Here is a 14604-nt window from a genome sequence, read left to right as displayed (position 1 = left end):
TCGTCCTCAAGGCTACCCCGTGTTATTTGATTTGACCAATCGATATGTAGGTTAAAATCCCCCATGATTACTGCCCTTCCTCTTTCACATGCCTCCATTATTCCCTTGATTATTGTCCGCCCCACCGTGAAGTTATTATTTGGAGGCCTATAAACTACGCCCACCAGTGACTTTTTCCCCTTATTATCTCTAATCTCCACCCACAATGATTCAACATTTTGTTCATTAGAGCCAATGTCGTCTCTCACAATTGCCCTGATATCATCCTTTATTAACAGAGCTACCCAACCTCCTTTCCCTTCTTGTCTATCTTTCCGAATTGTCAGATATCCCTATATGTTTAATTCCCAGTCTTGGCCACCCTGCAACCACGTTTCTGTAATGGCCACCAAATCATACCTATTTGTAATGATTTGTGCCGTCAACTCATTTACTTTATTTCGAATGCTGCGTGCATTTAGGTAGAGTGTTTTAATACTAGTTTTTAAACCAGATTTTTAGTTTTGACCCCTCCTGCAGCCCTTTTATATTCATACATATTGTCCCTCCTATCACCTTGTGGTTTACACTTACCCCAGTGCTACTCTGCTCTGTCGCCTCCTGCCTTTTGCATTCTTTCTTGGGGTCCTGTTCATCTGAGCTCTCACCCATTCTAACTAGCTCAGAGCCCTCTCCTGGGTTCCGAATACTCCTTGCATTGAGGCACCGAGCTTTCAGGCTTGCCTTTTTATTACACTTTGACCCTTTAGAATTTTGCTGTACAGTGGCCCTTTTTGTTTTTTGCCTTGGGTTTCTCTGCCCTCCACTTTTACTCATCTCCTTTCTGTCTTTTGCTTCTGTCTCCATTTTGTTTCCCTCTGTCTCCCTGCATTGGTTCCCATCCCCCTGCCATATTAGTTTAACTCCTCCCCAACAGCACTAGCAAACACTCCCCCTAGGGCATTGGTTCCGGTCCTGCCCAGGTGCAGACCGTCCGGTTTGTCCTGGTCCCACCTCCCCCAGAACCGGTTCCAATGCCCCAGGAATTTGAATCCCTCCCTGCTGCACCACTGCTCAAGCCACATATTCATCTGAGCTATCCTGCGATTCCTACTCTGACTAGCACATGGCACTGGTAGCAATCCCGAGATTACTACTTTTGAGGTCCTACTTTTTAATTTAGCTCCTAGGTCCTTAAATTCTTCTCGTAGGACCGCATCCCTTTTTTTTACCTATATCATTGGTACCACGACAATTGGCTGTTCACCCTCCCTTTTCAGAATGTCCTGCACCCGCTCCGAGACATCCTTGACCCTTGCACCAGGGAGGCAACATACCATCCTGGAGTCTCGGTTGCGGCCACAGAAACGCCTATCTATTCCCCTTACAATTGAATCCCCTATCACTATCGCTCTCCCACTCTTTTTCCTGCCCTCCTGTGCAGCAGAGCCAGCCACGGTGCCATGAACTTGGCTGCTGCTGCCCTCCCCTGATGAGTCATCCCCTTCAACAGTTCTCAAAGCGGTGTATCTGTTTTGCAGGAGGATGACCGCAGGGGACCTTCCTTACACTGCTCTTCCTGCTGGCCTTCCATTCCCTATCTGGCTGTGGACCCTTCACCTGCGGTAAGACCAACTCGGGCTACTCACCGACCCGGATACACTCTGACCCGGGATACACTCTGACCCGTGATACACTCCTACATGGGATACACTCTGACCCGGGATACACTCTGACCCAGGATACCCACTGACCCGGAATACACTCTGACCCGGGATGCACTCTGACCCGGGATACCCTCTGACCCATGATACACTCCGACCCGGGATACACTCTGACGCTGGATAGCCTCTGACCCGGGATACACTCTGACCTGGGATACACTCTGACCTGGAATACCCTCTGACCCGGGATACACTTCGACTCGGGATACACTCTGACCCGGGATACACTCCGACCCGGGATACACTCCGACCCGGGATACTCTCTGAACCGGATTCACTCTGACCCGGTTACACTCTGACCCGGGATACCCGTTTCTGGGTCAGTCAGGATCCGGGACAGACTCGGTGAGGCCGTCAATGAACTGAACTTTTCTCTTTCTGATGATGGTTTGCAGCATTTCTGTTTTTTGATATTTTCTAATGATGCAGGGGCTGTTGCTTATTTCCCATTTGTTTCTCATTGTCTGGCTCAATGTCCGCTCCTTACTCTGTCGCTGTAATATCTCATCGTCTGCAGCTCCCGAACCTGACAGATAATCACTGACCAACACTGCTCCTGTTAAAATAAAATTACATCCATTTTATGTTTAGCCTGAAGGTTTCTAAAGATCTCCATCGCTGATAGTGTGTTTACCAAAGTCCTTAACCCACTAATGAAATCATTTGACAATCTGCCCCAGTGCTGCAATCTGAACACACAGTATAAATACCGAGACTGCAAGCTGTGCTACTCTCATTGCTGTGACTCTGAGCAGTGACGATCGGTCACTCTGCCGTGACTCTGAGCAGTGACGATCGGTCACTCTGCCGTAACTCTGGGCGGTGACGATTGGTCACTCTGCCGTGACTCTGAGCAGTGACGATCGGTCACTCTGCCGAGACTCTGGGCGGTGACGATCGGTCACTCTGCCGAGACTCTGGGCGGTGACGATTGGTCACTCTGCTGTGACTCTGAGCAGTGACGATTGGTCACTCTGCCGAGACTCTGGGCGGTGACGATCGGTCACTCTGCCGTGACTCTGAGCAGTGACGATCGGTCACTCTGCCGAGACTCTGAGCAGTGACGATCGGTCACTCTGCCGAGACTCTGAGCAGTGACGATCGGTCACTCTGCCGAGACTCTGAGCGGTGACGATCGGTCACTCTGCCGAGACTCTGAGCAGTGACGATTGGTCACTCTGCCGTGACTCTGAGCAGTGACGACTGGTCACTCTGCCGAGACTCTGAGCGGTGACGATCGGTCACTCTGCCGGCCTGTATCATTCACACAGCAGAGGTGTTGGTGAAAGTCATCCCCAGCGACACCGTGCTCCACGTGTCGGGACTGAAGATGTCTCGAGCTGCTGAGGTCAATGACAAGTACCAGCTCTTCAACCCTCAGGCATATCTACAGAACAACTACACGCATCCTCGTGCCAACTTCGACAGTGAGGACTGTGTCGTTCCTTGGAAGCTCCGCTGTCTCGCATCCTCATTCTCAGCAGGTCAGTGACGGGGGCGTCAGTGTTGTAGAGTGACCGGGAGGGCCAGAGTTGTAGAGAGGCTAGGGGGGGTCAGTGTTGTAGAGTGACCGGGGGTCAGTATTGTAGAGTGACCGGGGGGGGGGTCAGTGTTGTAAAGTGACCGGAGAGGTCAGTGTTGTAGAGTGACCAGGGGGTCAGTATTGTAGAGTGACCGGGGGGGGGGTCAGTGTTGTAGAGTGACCGGGGGGGTCAGTATTGTAGAGTGACCGGGGGGGTCAGTGTTGTAGAGTGACCGGGGGGGGGGTCAGTGTTGTAGAGTGACCGGAGGGGTCAGTGTTGTAGAGTGACCAGGGGGTCAGTATCGCAGAGTGACCGGGGAGCGGTCTGTATTGTAGAGTGACCGGGGAGCAGTCGGTATTGCAGAGTGACCGGGGAGCGGTCGGTATTATAGAGTGACCGGGGGATGGGTCAGTATTGCAGAGTGACCGGGGAGTGATCAGTATTGCAGAGTGACCGGGGGGAGGGGTCAGTATTGCAGAGTGACCGGGGAGCGATCAGTATTGTAGAGTGACCGGGGGGAAGGAGTCAGTATTGCAGAGTGACCAGGGGGAGGGGTCAGTATTGTAGAGTGACCGTGGAGCGGCCAATATTGTAGAGTGACCGGGGAGCAGTCAGTATTGTAGAGTGACCGGGGGTAGGGGTCAGTATTGCAGAGTGACCGGGGAGCGGTCTGTTTTGCAGAGTGACCGGGGGAAGGGGTCAGTATCACAGAGTGACCGGGGAAGAGCGGTCAGTATTGTAGAGTGACCGGGGAGAGGGGTCAGTATTGCAGAGTGACCGGGGTGCGGTCTGTATTGCAGAGTGACCGGGGGTAGGGGTCAGTATTGCAGAGTGACCGGGTAGCAGTCGGTATTGCAGAGTGACCGGGGAGAGGGGTCAGTATTGTGGTCAGTCGGGTCTCAGGGTGAAGGAGACATGGAGACATGGCAGGCTCAGTAATAGAAACATTAGGAACAGGAGGAGACTGTTCAGCCCCTCAGTCCTGTTCCACCATTCAATAGATCGTGGCTGGTCTGTAGTTCTGCTCTAATTGCTGCCTTCGATCGACTTCTGACCCCGAGCCCAGCTTGTGAAGCAGAGTTTGATCAGTGTCTGATTGATGAGGGAGCTTTTTTAATTCCAGATTTATTTAAGCAACTGAATTTAAATTCCCAGTGATGAGGGATTGGTGGGGAGTGTGTTTGGGGTGAAAACAATTTGTCCTAATCATGACCTGGACCGAGGACAATGACCATGATGGGGCTCAGTGAGGGGACAGTTTATGACGCATTCCTGCCTCTTGTTTTCCTGTAGCTGCGTGTGCAGTGTTTAAACTGGACCTTGTGCTACATTGCAGGTGAAATCCATGGCCAGACCCTCCTCGACATTGGCTCGGGCCCAACTCTATATCAGGTCATCAGCGCCTGTGACTTCTTTAAGAAGATTGTGATGTCTGATTACTTGGAGGTGAATCGAGAGCAGCTGCGGAAATGGCTGCAAAGAGAGGCCGGAGCCTTCAACTGGAGCCCATACGTCAAGTACGTGTGTGGTCTTGAGGGGAAGAGGTAAGTGTGTGTGTGTGTTGTTACCCAGAGTCAGGGCCATTACCCAAAAGAGGTCAGTGTGCGGGGGGGGGGGGTTGGTCAGTGAGGGTCAGGGGTCAATGGGTCGATCAGTGAGGGTCAGGGGTCAATTGGGGGTTTGTCAGTGAGGGTCAGCGGTCAATGGGTCGGTCAGAGAGGGTCAGGGGTCAATGGGGGGTTGGTCAGTGGGGGGTCAGTCAGTGAGGGTCAGTGGTCACTGGGTCGGTCAGTAAGGATCAGTGGGTGGTTGGTCAGTGAGGGTCAGGGGTCATTGGGGCGGTCAGTGAGGGTCAGGGGTCAATTGGGGGTTGATCAGTGAGGGTCAGGGGAGTCGGTCAGTGGTCATTAGGTCGGTCAGTGAGAGTCAGGGGTAAATGGGGGGTCGGTCAGTGTGAGTCAGGGAGGTCGGTCAGTGAGGGTCAGGGGTCAATGGATGATCAGTGAGGGATCGGTCAGTGAGGGGGGGGTCGGTCAGTGAGGGTCAGGGGTCAATGGGGGTCAGTCAGTGTAGGTCAGGGAGTCGGTCAATGAGGGTCAGGGGTCAGTGAGGGTCAGGGGTCAATGGATGACCAGTCAGTGAGGGTCAGTGGGGGGGGGGTTCGGTCAGTGAGGGTCAGGAGTCACTAAAGTTGGTGATCCTCTGTGCAGTGATTGCTGGGAGGAGAAGGAGCAGAGACTGCGGGAGACAATTAAAGAAGTTTGGCACTGTGACATCATGCAGCCAAACCCTCTGCACCCACGGGTGCTGGATCCTGTCGACGCCATCAGCACCACCTTCTGTCTGGAGTCGGTGTGCCCTGATAAAGAATCGCTGGAGAGGGCATTGGGCAACATCACCTCGCTCCTAAAAGCGGGCGGCTTCCTCCTGATGATCGGGGCCTTGGACCAATCGTATTACCTGGCCGGCGAAGCGAGGCTCAGTGTTGTTCCTGTCGATGAAGATTACGTGAAGCAGATAGTGGTCAAGTCTGGCTACAGAATCTGCGTCTTCAAAACGTATAACATGCCGGCTGACCTGGAGATTGGGGTAGATGACGTGCGTGCAGTTTTCTATCTCCAAGCACAAAAGATCTGACCTGGGTTTTCGGAATGTTACTGCGAGAGATTTCACAAACATTACATCAGAAATGAAGTAAAAGCAGCTGTGAGAATCTCCCGCAGCGAACCACGCAGAAACAGCCACATAACCCTGGGATCAGGGGTCACAGTGACAGGTTTCTGTGTGTTAGTCAATCCGTGTGGGTTACTGTGTGTCAGTGAGTCCGTGTGGGTTACTGTGTTATAGGCATGTGTAATGATTATAGAAATGTGTTTGTGTGTGTATACCAGGCACTATAGTTCTTGACATATGAATACTGATGTGTTTTAGGCATGTGCATAGAATCATAGAACAGGATAGCCCATCCAGTCTGTGTCCGCTCTTTCGAAGAGCGATCCCGTCAGTCCTACTCCCCCGCTCTTTCCCCATTATCCTGCAATTTTTTCTCCAAGTATTTATCCAAATCCCTTTTGAAGGCTGCTATTGAATCTGCCTCCACCACCCTCTCAGGCAGAGCGTTCCAGATCCTAACCACTCGCTGCGTAAAAAGTTTTTCCTCATCTCGCCTCTGGTTCGTTTGCCAATCGCCTTAAATCTGTCCCCTCTGGTTCTCGACTCTTCCGCCACTGGAACAGTTGTTATTTACTTTGTCCAGGCCCCTCATGATTTTGAACACCTCTATCAAATCTCCTCTCAGCCTTCTCTGTTCAAAGGAGAACAACCCCAGCTACTCCAGTCTATCCACGTAACTGCATCCCTGGAACCATTCTAGTAAATCTCTTCTGTACCTTCTCCAAAGTCTTCACATCCTTCCTAAATGAGTGCCCAGAATTGGACACAATACTCCAGCTGGGGCTGAACTAGTGCATGGTAATTAGATACATGTTGCAGACATGTGCATTCTAAACATGTCCCACGGGGTAAATGATTCTAAACATGTTCCAGGTGTATAATGATTCAACACATGTTCCAGGCGTGTAATGATGCAATACATGTTCCAGGCATGTAATGATGCAATACATGTTCCAGGCGTGTAATGATTCGATACATGTTCCAGCCGTGTAATGATTCTAAACATGCTCCAGGGGTGTAATGATTTGATACATGTTCCAGGCGTGTAATGATTGGGTACATGTTCCAGGCGTGTAATGATTCGATACATGTTCCAGGCGTGTAATGATTCGATACATGTTCCAGGCGTGTAATGATTCAATACATGTTCCAGGCATGTAATGATTTAATTCATGTTCCAAGCGTGTAATGATGCGGTACATGTTCCAGGCGTGTAATATTCGATACATGTTCCAGGCGTGTAATGATTCAATACATGTTCCAGGCGTGTAATGATTCGGTACATGTTCCAGGCGTGTAATGATTCACTACATGTTCCAGGCGTGTAATGATTCGGTACATGTTCCAGGTGTGAGATGTTCTGATGGCGAGGAAGATTCTCTCATCTTATTTCTAAAGCTTCAGTTGTTTCATTTTTGTTTGAAAACAAAGACATCGATGAGATGAAACAGATTCCAATATAAATCACCAATAAATAGTGAAAATATTAGATCGGTTCAGATTTTGATTCCAACACTTACACATCTTAACAAATAGCAACTATCTCTTCAAAACTTGATTGTCTCCACTTGATACACACAGTAACACAGAACAAGGTCGGCATTTATTGCCCAACACGAGTCGCCCTTGAGAAGGTGGTGGTGAGCCGCCTTCTTTAACCACTGCAGTCCGTGTGGTGAAGGTGCTTTCACAGTGCTGTTAGGGAGGGAGTTCCAGGATTATGACCTAGCCACACAGAATTAAAATAAGATTTGTAAAAACCCAGCAATTTATTTATTTATTGATGTTATTTAAAATATTTCTCGCTGACATTCCTTGGGTGCATTTAACCGCTCAAATCACAGACACTTCAGGGTGCCCAGGGAACACAGTGAACAGGAGAGAGCTTTACTGATTCATAATCTCAACATTGAGATGGAGGGGAGGGGAGGGATCGAGAGAGGGGGGGGGGGGGGCGAAAGAGGGAGAGAGAGACAGGGCGGTAAGAGGGAGAGAGAGAGGGGGGGGAAGAGGGAGAGAGAGGGGGGGGGGAAGAGGGAGAGAGAGGGGGGGGAAGAGGGAGAGAGAGGGGGGGGAAGAGGGAGAGAGAGAGAGGGGGGGGAAACGAGGGGGAGAGAGAGAGGGGGGGGGAAGAGGGAGGGGGGAAGAGGGAGAGGGAGGGGGGAAGAGGGAGAGAGAGAGGGGAAGAGGGAGAGAGAGAGGGGAAGAGGGAGAGAGGGGAAGAGGGAGAGAGGGGAAGAGGGAGAGAGGGGAAGAGGGAGAGAGGGGAAGAGGGAGAGAGGGGAAGAGGGAGAGAGGGGAAGAGGGAGAGAGGGGAAGAGGGAGAGAGGGAGAGAGGGAGAGAGGGGAAGAGGGAGAGAGGGGAAGAGGGAGAGAGGGGAAGAGGGAAGAGGGAGAGAGGGGAAGAGGGAGAAGAGGGAGAGAGGGAGAGAGGGGAAGAGGGAGGAGAGAGGGGGAAGAGGGGAAGAGGGAGAGAGGGGAAGAGGGAGAGAGGGGAAGAGGGAGAGAGGGGAAGAGGGAGAGAGGGGAAGAGGAAAGAGAGAGAGGCAAGAGAGAGCGGGAAGAGAGAGAGAGAGAGGGGGAAGAGGAGAGAGAGGGGGAAGAGGAGAGAGAGAGGGGGGGAAGAGGAGAGAGAGAGGGGGGGTAGAGGAGAGAGAGAGAGGGGGAAGAGGAGAGAGAGAGAGGGGGAAGAGGAGAGAGAGAGAGGGGGAAGAGGAGAGAGAGAGAGGGGGAGAGAGAGAGAGGGGGAAGAGGAGAGAGAGAGAGGGGGAAGAGGAGAGAGAGAGAGAGGGGGAAGAGGAGAGAGAGAGAGAGGGGGAAGAGGAGAGAGAGAGAGAGGGGGAAGAGGAGAGAGAGAGAGAGGGGGGGAAGAGGAGAGAGAGAGGGGGGAAGAGGCGAGAGAGAGGGGGGAAGAGGCGAGAGAGGGAGGGAAGAGGAGAGAGGGAGGGGGGAAAGAGGAGAGAGGGAGAAAGAGGAGAGAGGGGGGAAGAGGGAGAGAGAGAGGGGGGGGGGAAGAGGGAGAGAGAGAGAGGGGGGAAGAGGGAGAGAGAGAGAGGAGGGAGAAGAGAGAGAGAGGGGGGAAAGAGGAGAGAGAGAGGGGGGGGGGAAGAGGAGAGAGAGAGGGGGAAGAGGAGAGAGAGAGGGGGGAAGAGGCGAGAGAGGGAGGGAAGAGGAGAGAGGGGGGGAAAGAGGAGAGAGAGAGGGGGGAAAGAGGGGGAAGAGGCGAGAGAGGAGGAGGGAAGAGGAGAGAGGGGGGGAAAGAGGAGAGAGAGAGGGGGGAAAGAGGAGAGAGGGGAGAAAGAGGAGAGAGGGGGGAAAGAGGGAGAGAGAGAGGGGGGGGAGAGGGAGAGAGAGAGAGAGGGGGGAAAGAGAGAGAGAGGGGGGAAAGAGGAGAGAGGGGGGGAAAGAGAAAGAGGAGAGAGAGAGGAGAGGAAGAGGAGAGAGGAAGAGGGAGGGGGGAGGAGGGAGGAGAGAGGGAAGAGGGAGAGGGAAGAGGGGGAGAGGGGGAAGAGGGAGAGGGGGGAAGAGGGAGAGAGGGGGGAAGAGGGAGAGGGGGGAAGAGGGAGAGAGAGGGGTGGAAGAGGGAGAGAGAGATGGGGGGAAGAGGGAGGGAGAGAGAGAGGGGGGGAAGAGGGAGAGAGAGAGAGGGGGAAGAGGGAGAGAAAGAGGGGGAAGAGGGAGAGAGAGAGGGGGGAAGAGGGAGAGAGGGGGAAGAGGGAGAGAGAGGGGGAAGAGGGAGAGAGGGGGAAGAGGGAGAGAGAGAGCACAAGGGGAGAGGGGGAGAGAGGGAGGGGGGAAGAGGGAGGAGAGAGGGGGGGGAAGAAGGAGGGGGGGAGAGGGAGAGAGAGGGGGGGGGGAAGAGGGAAAGAGAGGGGGTGGGAAGAGGGAGAGGGGAGAAGAGGGAGGGAGGGAGGGAGGGAGGGAGAGAGAAAGGGAGGGGTTGGGGGCACCGGGGGTTGGGGGCGAGATTACAATGCAGCAGAGGCCCGCGAATCAGTGGGTGATAACGAGTTGTGTCGGCAGATGAGTAGTATTTTCTGGGCTGGCTTATGATGAGCGATGTTCCGACCTGCGCTCCAGCTCGTGTACGGAAGGCTCCAATTTGCCCTCCAGAAACTGCCATCAGATGAAAATTAAAATAAGCACAAAAGGCAACAAAGGGATTTTGTTTTGCAGAAACATTGGGAGTAGCACGGCCCCAGCATGAACACAGGGGGCCATGCTGAGATTATTGAGCTGGGTGTTCCACCAGCCATGGTGTCTTGTGCCACTCAGTGGCAGAGTCGGGTACTGCAACAACCCTTTCCTTTAACCTCGGCCGACCTCAAAGAAAACCTGCAGCTCGACGATCCAACTCCCCAGTGAAATCTGCAGGTAATCAATGTTCCTGATTGAAAGCCTGTGGGGTAGGGTGGGTGACCCTGGATTACACCCCAGGTTCTTGCATTAACAGAAAGGCTGCTTATTTCAGAAATTAAACATGTAGAAAAAAATGATTGTACAAAAACAGTGCAAAGTAAACGTGGGCAGGTGCTGAGACCAGCAGGTGGAGAATTGCAGCATCTTGTACATTCCCGCTCGTCACTGCACACCGCAGTCACCACAACCGCTCACTCCTCCTTCCGGTATTCTGCTTTCACTGTCAGAAGGTGAAGGCTGTCGTCCATCAGAAAGCTGAGGGAGCGAGAGGGAGAGCGAGTGTTAATCTCAGCACAGTCCCAGCTACTCCTCACTGAGAAACCGATAGTCCCAATCCTCCTCCCGTAAAACGCAGCATTCCCACGCTGAGCACCCCCCGCCTCCCCCACAACCATACACCGCGCCTGAATCCCCCCCCTCCCCCACACACCATGTCTCAATACTCCCCACCCCCCCACACACCGTGCCTGAATCCCCCCCCTCCCCCACACACCATGTCTCAATACTCCCCACCCCCCACACACCGTGCCTGAATCCCCCCCCTCCCCCACACACCATGTCTCAATACTCCCCACCCCCCACACACCGTGCCTGAATCCCCCCCCTCCCCCACACACGTCTCAATACTCCCCACCCCCCACACTCCATACACCATGTCTGAATCTCACCCCCCACCCCCCCCACACTCCAGATACCGTGTCTCAATCCCCCTCCCCCCACAACATCCAGACACCACGTCTGAAACTCCAGGCACTGTCTGTATGAAGCACAAATGTCTGGCCTCTCGGCAATTAATCGCCCACAAGATAAATGCAGGGACTTGATTGGCTCTGAAAGCACCGATGCTGAACATGGCGCAAGCTCGAAACCTGCCGAGACTGGGAAGGTCCAGGGTTTAATGTTGTTGAGTGCGGGGGTCAGGGGTTTAGTGTTGTTGAGTGCGGGGGTCAGGGGTTTAGTGTTGTTGAGTGCGGGGTCAAGGGTTTAGTGTTATTGAGTGCGGGGGTCAAGGGTCGAGTGTTGTTCAGTACAAGGGTCGAGGGTCAGGGGTCGAGTGTTGTTCAGTACAAGGGTCGAGGGTCAGGGGTCGAGTGCTGTTCAGTGTGGGGGGTGGGGAGTATTGAGACATGGTGTGTGGGGGAGGGGGGATTCAGACGCGGTGTAGGGTCAGGGGTTGAGGTTCAGCATTGTTCAGTGTGAGGGTCGAGGGTTGGGGTTCAGTGTTGCTCAATGCAAGGGGCCGTCAACAGGGACTAAGCTCGGGATGTGGAACTCTTCACTTGAACTCTCGAGGATTCAGCATTTGATTTCTTGGAGCCCCGGATTTGAGAATTTCAGGATGTTTTATGGGTTTCTGAGCTCCGGACTCGGGCAGGGACTGCTCAATATTTCCCATTTCATTTCAAGCTGTAACTTGCCCCTCTGTGCATTGCTATCTGATCGCTACCTTGCCCGTGTGCATTGCTATCTGATCGCTACCTTGCCCGTGTGCATTGCTATCTGATCGCTACCTTGCCCGTGTGCATTGCTATCTGATCGCTACCTTGCCCGTGTGCATTGCTATCTGATCGCTACCTTGCCCGTGTGCATTGCTATCTGATCGCTACCTTGCCCGTGTGCATTGCTATCTGATCGCTACCTTGCCCGTGTGCATTGCTATCTGATCGCTACCTTGCCCGTGTGCATTGCTATCTGATCGCTACCAGGGCCCGTGTGCATTGCTATCGGATCGCAACTAGGGTTAAGGGACTCTGCTATGTGGGGAGACTGGAAACACGAGTCGGTAATCAGAGGACAGCTTGATATAATTGGCAAAGGGAGCGGGGGAGATGAGGAGAATGTTTTTACGCAGCGAGTTGTTGTGATCGGGAACACACTGCCTGTGGGAGCAGATTCAACAGTGACTTTCAAACGGGAATTGGATTTGAGGGGGGAGATTTGTAGGACTATGGAGAAAGAGCAGGGGGAGTGGGACTAACTGGACTGGCACAGGCACGATGGGCTGAATGGCCTCCTCCTGTGCCGTGAGATTGTGTGAGAGAGGGAGTTGATGGAGCAGAGGGTAGTCGGCGTCGCTCACTGACCTGTAGAAGAGGAATGGTAAGGGGATGGTGCTGAAATGCCAGACCGCATGAGCATCCAACACCCACAGCACCGGAGGGAAGTCCAGCAGCTCGAGCAGAGCCAGTCCGTGCAGCAGCACCACGACAATCATACACTTCCACACGTAGGGCAGGCGCACGCGGTTCCACAGGCACCAGCCCAGCCACCACAGCAGGTTAATCAACCCTGGAAACACAGACCCAGGCACAGCATTACAACCACAGCAGAAAACATTAGGATTAGGAGCAGGAGTTGGCCATTCGGCGCCTCGTGCTTCCTCCGCCATTCGATGAGATCACGGCTGATCTTTGACCTCAACTCCACTTTCCCGCCCAATCCCAGCAACCTTCCCACCCACTCAGCCCTGGGACTCAAATACAAAGCAAAGCCCCCTCTACACTGTCCCATCAAACACTCCCAGGGCAGGTACAGCACGGGGTTAGATACAGAGTAAAGCTCCCTCTACACTGTCCCATCAAACACTCCCAGGGCAGGTACAGCACAGGGTTAGATACAGAGTAAAGCTCCCTCTACACTGTCCCATCAAACACTCCCAGGGCAAGTACAGCACAGGGTTAGATACAGAGTAAAGCTCCCTCTACACTGTTCCAGCAAACACTCCCAGGGCAGGTACAGGGGGTTAGATACAGAGTAAAGCTCCCTCTACACTGTCCCATCAAACACTCCCAGGGCAGGTACAGGAGGTTAGATACAGAGTAAAGCTCCCTCTACACTGTCCCATCAAACACTCCCAGGACAGGTACAGGGGGTTAGATACAGAGTAAAGCTCCCTCTACACTGTCCCATCAAACACTCCCAGGGCAGGTACAGCACGGGGTTAGATACAGAGTAAAGCTCCCTCTACACTGTCCCATCAAACACTCCCAGGGCAGGTACAGCACAGGGTGAGATACAGAGTAAAGCTCCCTCTACACTGTCCCATCAAACACTCCCAGGGCAGGTACAGCACGGGGTTAGATACAGAGTAAAGCTCCCTCTACACTGTCCCATCAAACACTCCCAGGGCAAGTACAGCACAGGGTTAGATACAGAGTAAAGCTCCCTCTACACTGTCCCATCAAACACTCCCAGGGCAGGTACAGCACGGGGTTCGATACAGAGTAAAGTTCCCTCTACATTGTCCCATCAAACACTCCCAGGGCAGGTACAGGGGGTTAGATACAGAGTAAAGCTCCCTCTACACTGTCTTGTGGCCACACAGTCTGGGCAGTAGTTAAAAACGGAGGTACAGAAACAATCCTGCTTTAAGCACTTTCTCAGTAAAGTAACGAACAGACTGGACCCCAGTCGGAGCCTCTCTCACCGATCAACACGTTGGCAGCCATGTTGTACCCATAGTCGAAATGCACGTAGGTGAGATACCAGACGTGACACGTGAACAATACGATGAGCAGCGCCCCGAAGAGACTGGCCATCCAGGGCTGATACAGACCCAGGGTCCTGGAGAGTAAACACAGGCCACAGGTCCCAGCAGTTAGTGTGTGCCAGGCACGTCCTAGAGAAATTACAACAGCATCAGGCTCCTACTGCGGTGGGTGGGTGAGCGAGGGTTCCGGGAGGGGGAGGGTGGGGGGCGGCAAGGCTGAGAGGCAAGAGAAGGCCTCCTACTACTGGGGGATGGCAGGCAGTGGGGAGGAGACAGGGGGCAGGAGTGGGGGTGCGGGGGCAGGGGCAGGGCATAACATGGACTCCTACAGCTGCAGTGGGGGGGCAGGAGCAGGGCCGGGGAGGGGCAGGGAGTGGGGCAGTGGGGAAAGGGCGGGGGGCAGGAGTGGGGGAGGGCAGTGCTCAAGATGGACCCCAACTGCTGCATTGTCATTAATTATAAAATGCTACTAAATATTTAAAGACTTGAGTCCATGGCGTATGGGGAGATGGATTGTGAATTGGTTACAGGAGCATTTAAAGGGTACCAGATACGTCCCACTGAACAAAGCACAGCGCTGCTCAATCCTTCAACCCACCTTCAGTACAGTGAGCGGTAAAATGGCAGCCACCGGGACCGGGACAGTAAATCTGGGCACTCCATCATGAACCCCATTCCCACTCCTGCCAGAGGGGTGGGTAATATTTCCCCCCTCCACTATCAGAAGTTGGGAAGGGCCAGGCTTGGGGGGTTGTGGTGGTGGCGGTTTATAGATCACCCGTCCCTCTCTGGGAGC

The 14604-nt window shown here is 53.4% G+C and overlaps 2 protein-coding genes across 2 annotated transcripts; one reads left to right on the top strand and one right to left on the bottom strand.

Moving 5' to 3' along the window:
- The first annotated feature begins 3033 nt into the window (after positions 1-3033).
- Positions 3034-5863, top strand: LOC139233516 (phenylethanolamine N-methyltransferase). Its single transcript, XM_070863917.1, has 3 exons — positions 3034-3187; positions 4563-4770; positions 5437-5863. Exons 1-3 carry the CDS (start codon positions 3034-3036, stop codon positions 5861-5863), a joined length of 789 nt encoding a protein of 262 aa, XP_070720018.1.
- Positions 5864-9721: 3858 nt separating this feature from the next.
- LOC139233950 (post-GPI attachment to proteins factor 3-like) lies at positions 9722-13877 on the bottom strand. The gene is made up of 3 exons (XM_070864641.1): positions 13746-13877; positions 12403-12607; positions 9722-10573 (listed from the first exon to the last, which is right to left on the bottom strand). Exons 1-3 carry the CDS (start codon positions 13855-13857, stop codon positions 10510-10512), a joined length of 381 nt encoding a protein of 126 aa, XP_070720742.1. The 5' UTR covers positions 13858-13877; the 3' UTR covers positions 9722-10509.
- Between the last annotated feature and the right edge of the window lie 727 nt (positions 13878-14604).

This window comes from Pristiophorus japonicus, chromosome 21 (assembly GCF_044704955.1).
Source record: "Pristiophorus japonicus isolate sPriJap1 chromosome 21, sPriJap1.hap1, whole genome shotgun sequence".
Classification (NCBI taxonomy): Eukaryota; Metazoa; Chordata; class Chondrichthyes; family Pristiophoridae; genus Pristiophorus; species Pristiophorus japonicus.
This window is presented reverse-complemented; position numbering and strand designations above follow the sequence as displayed.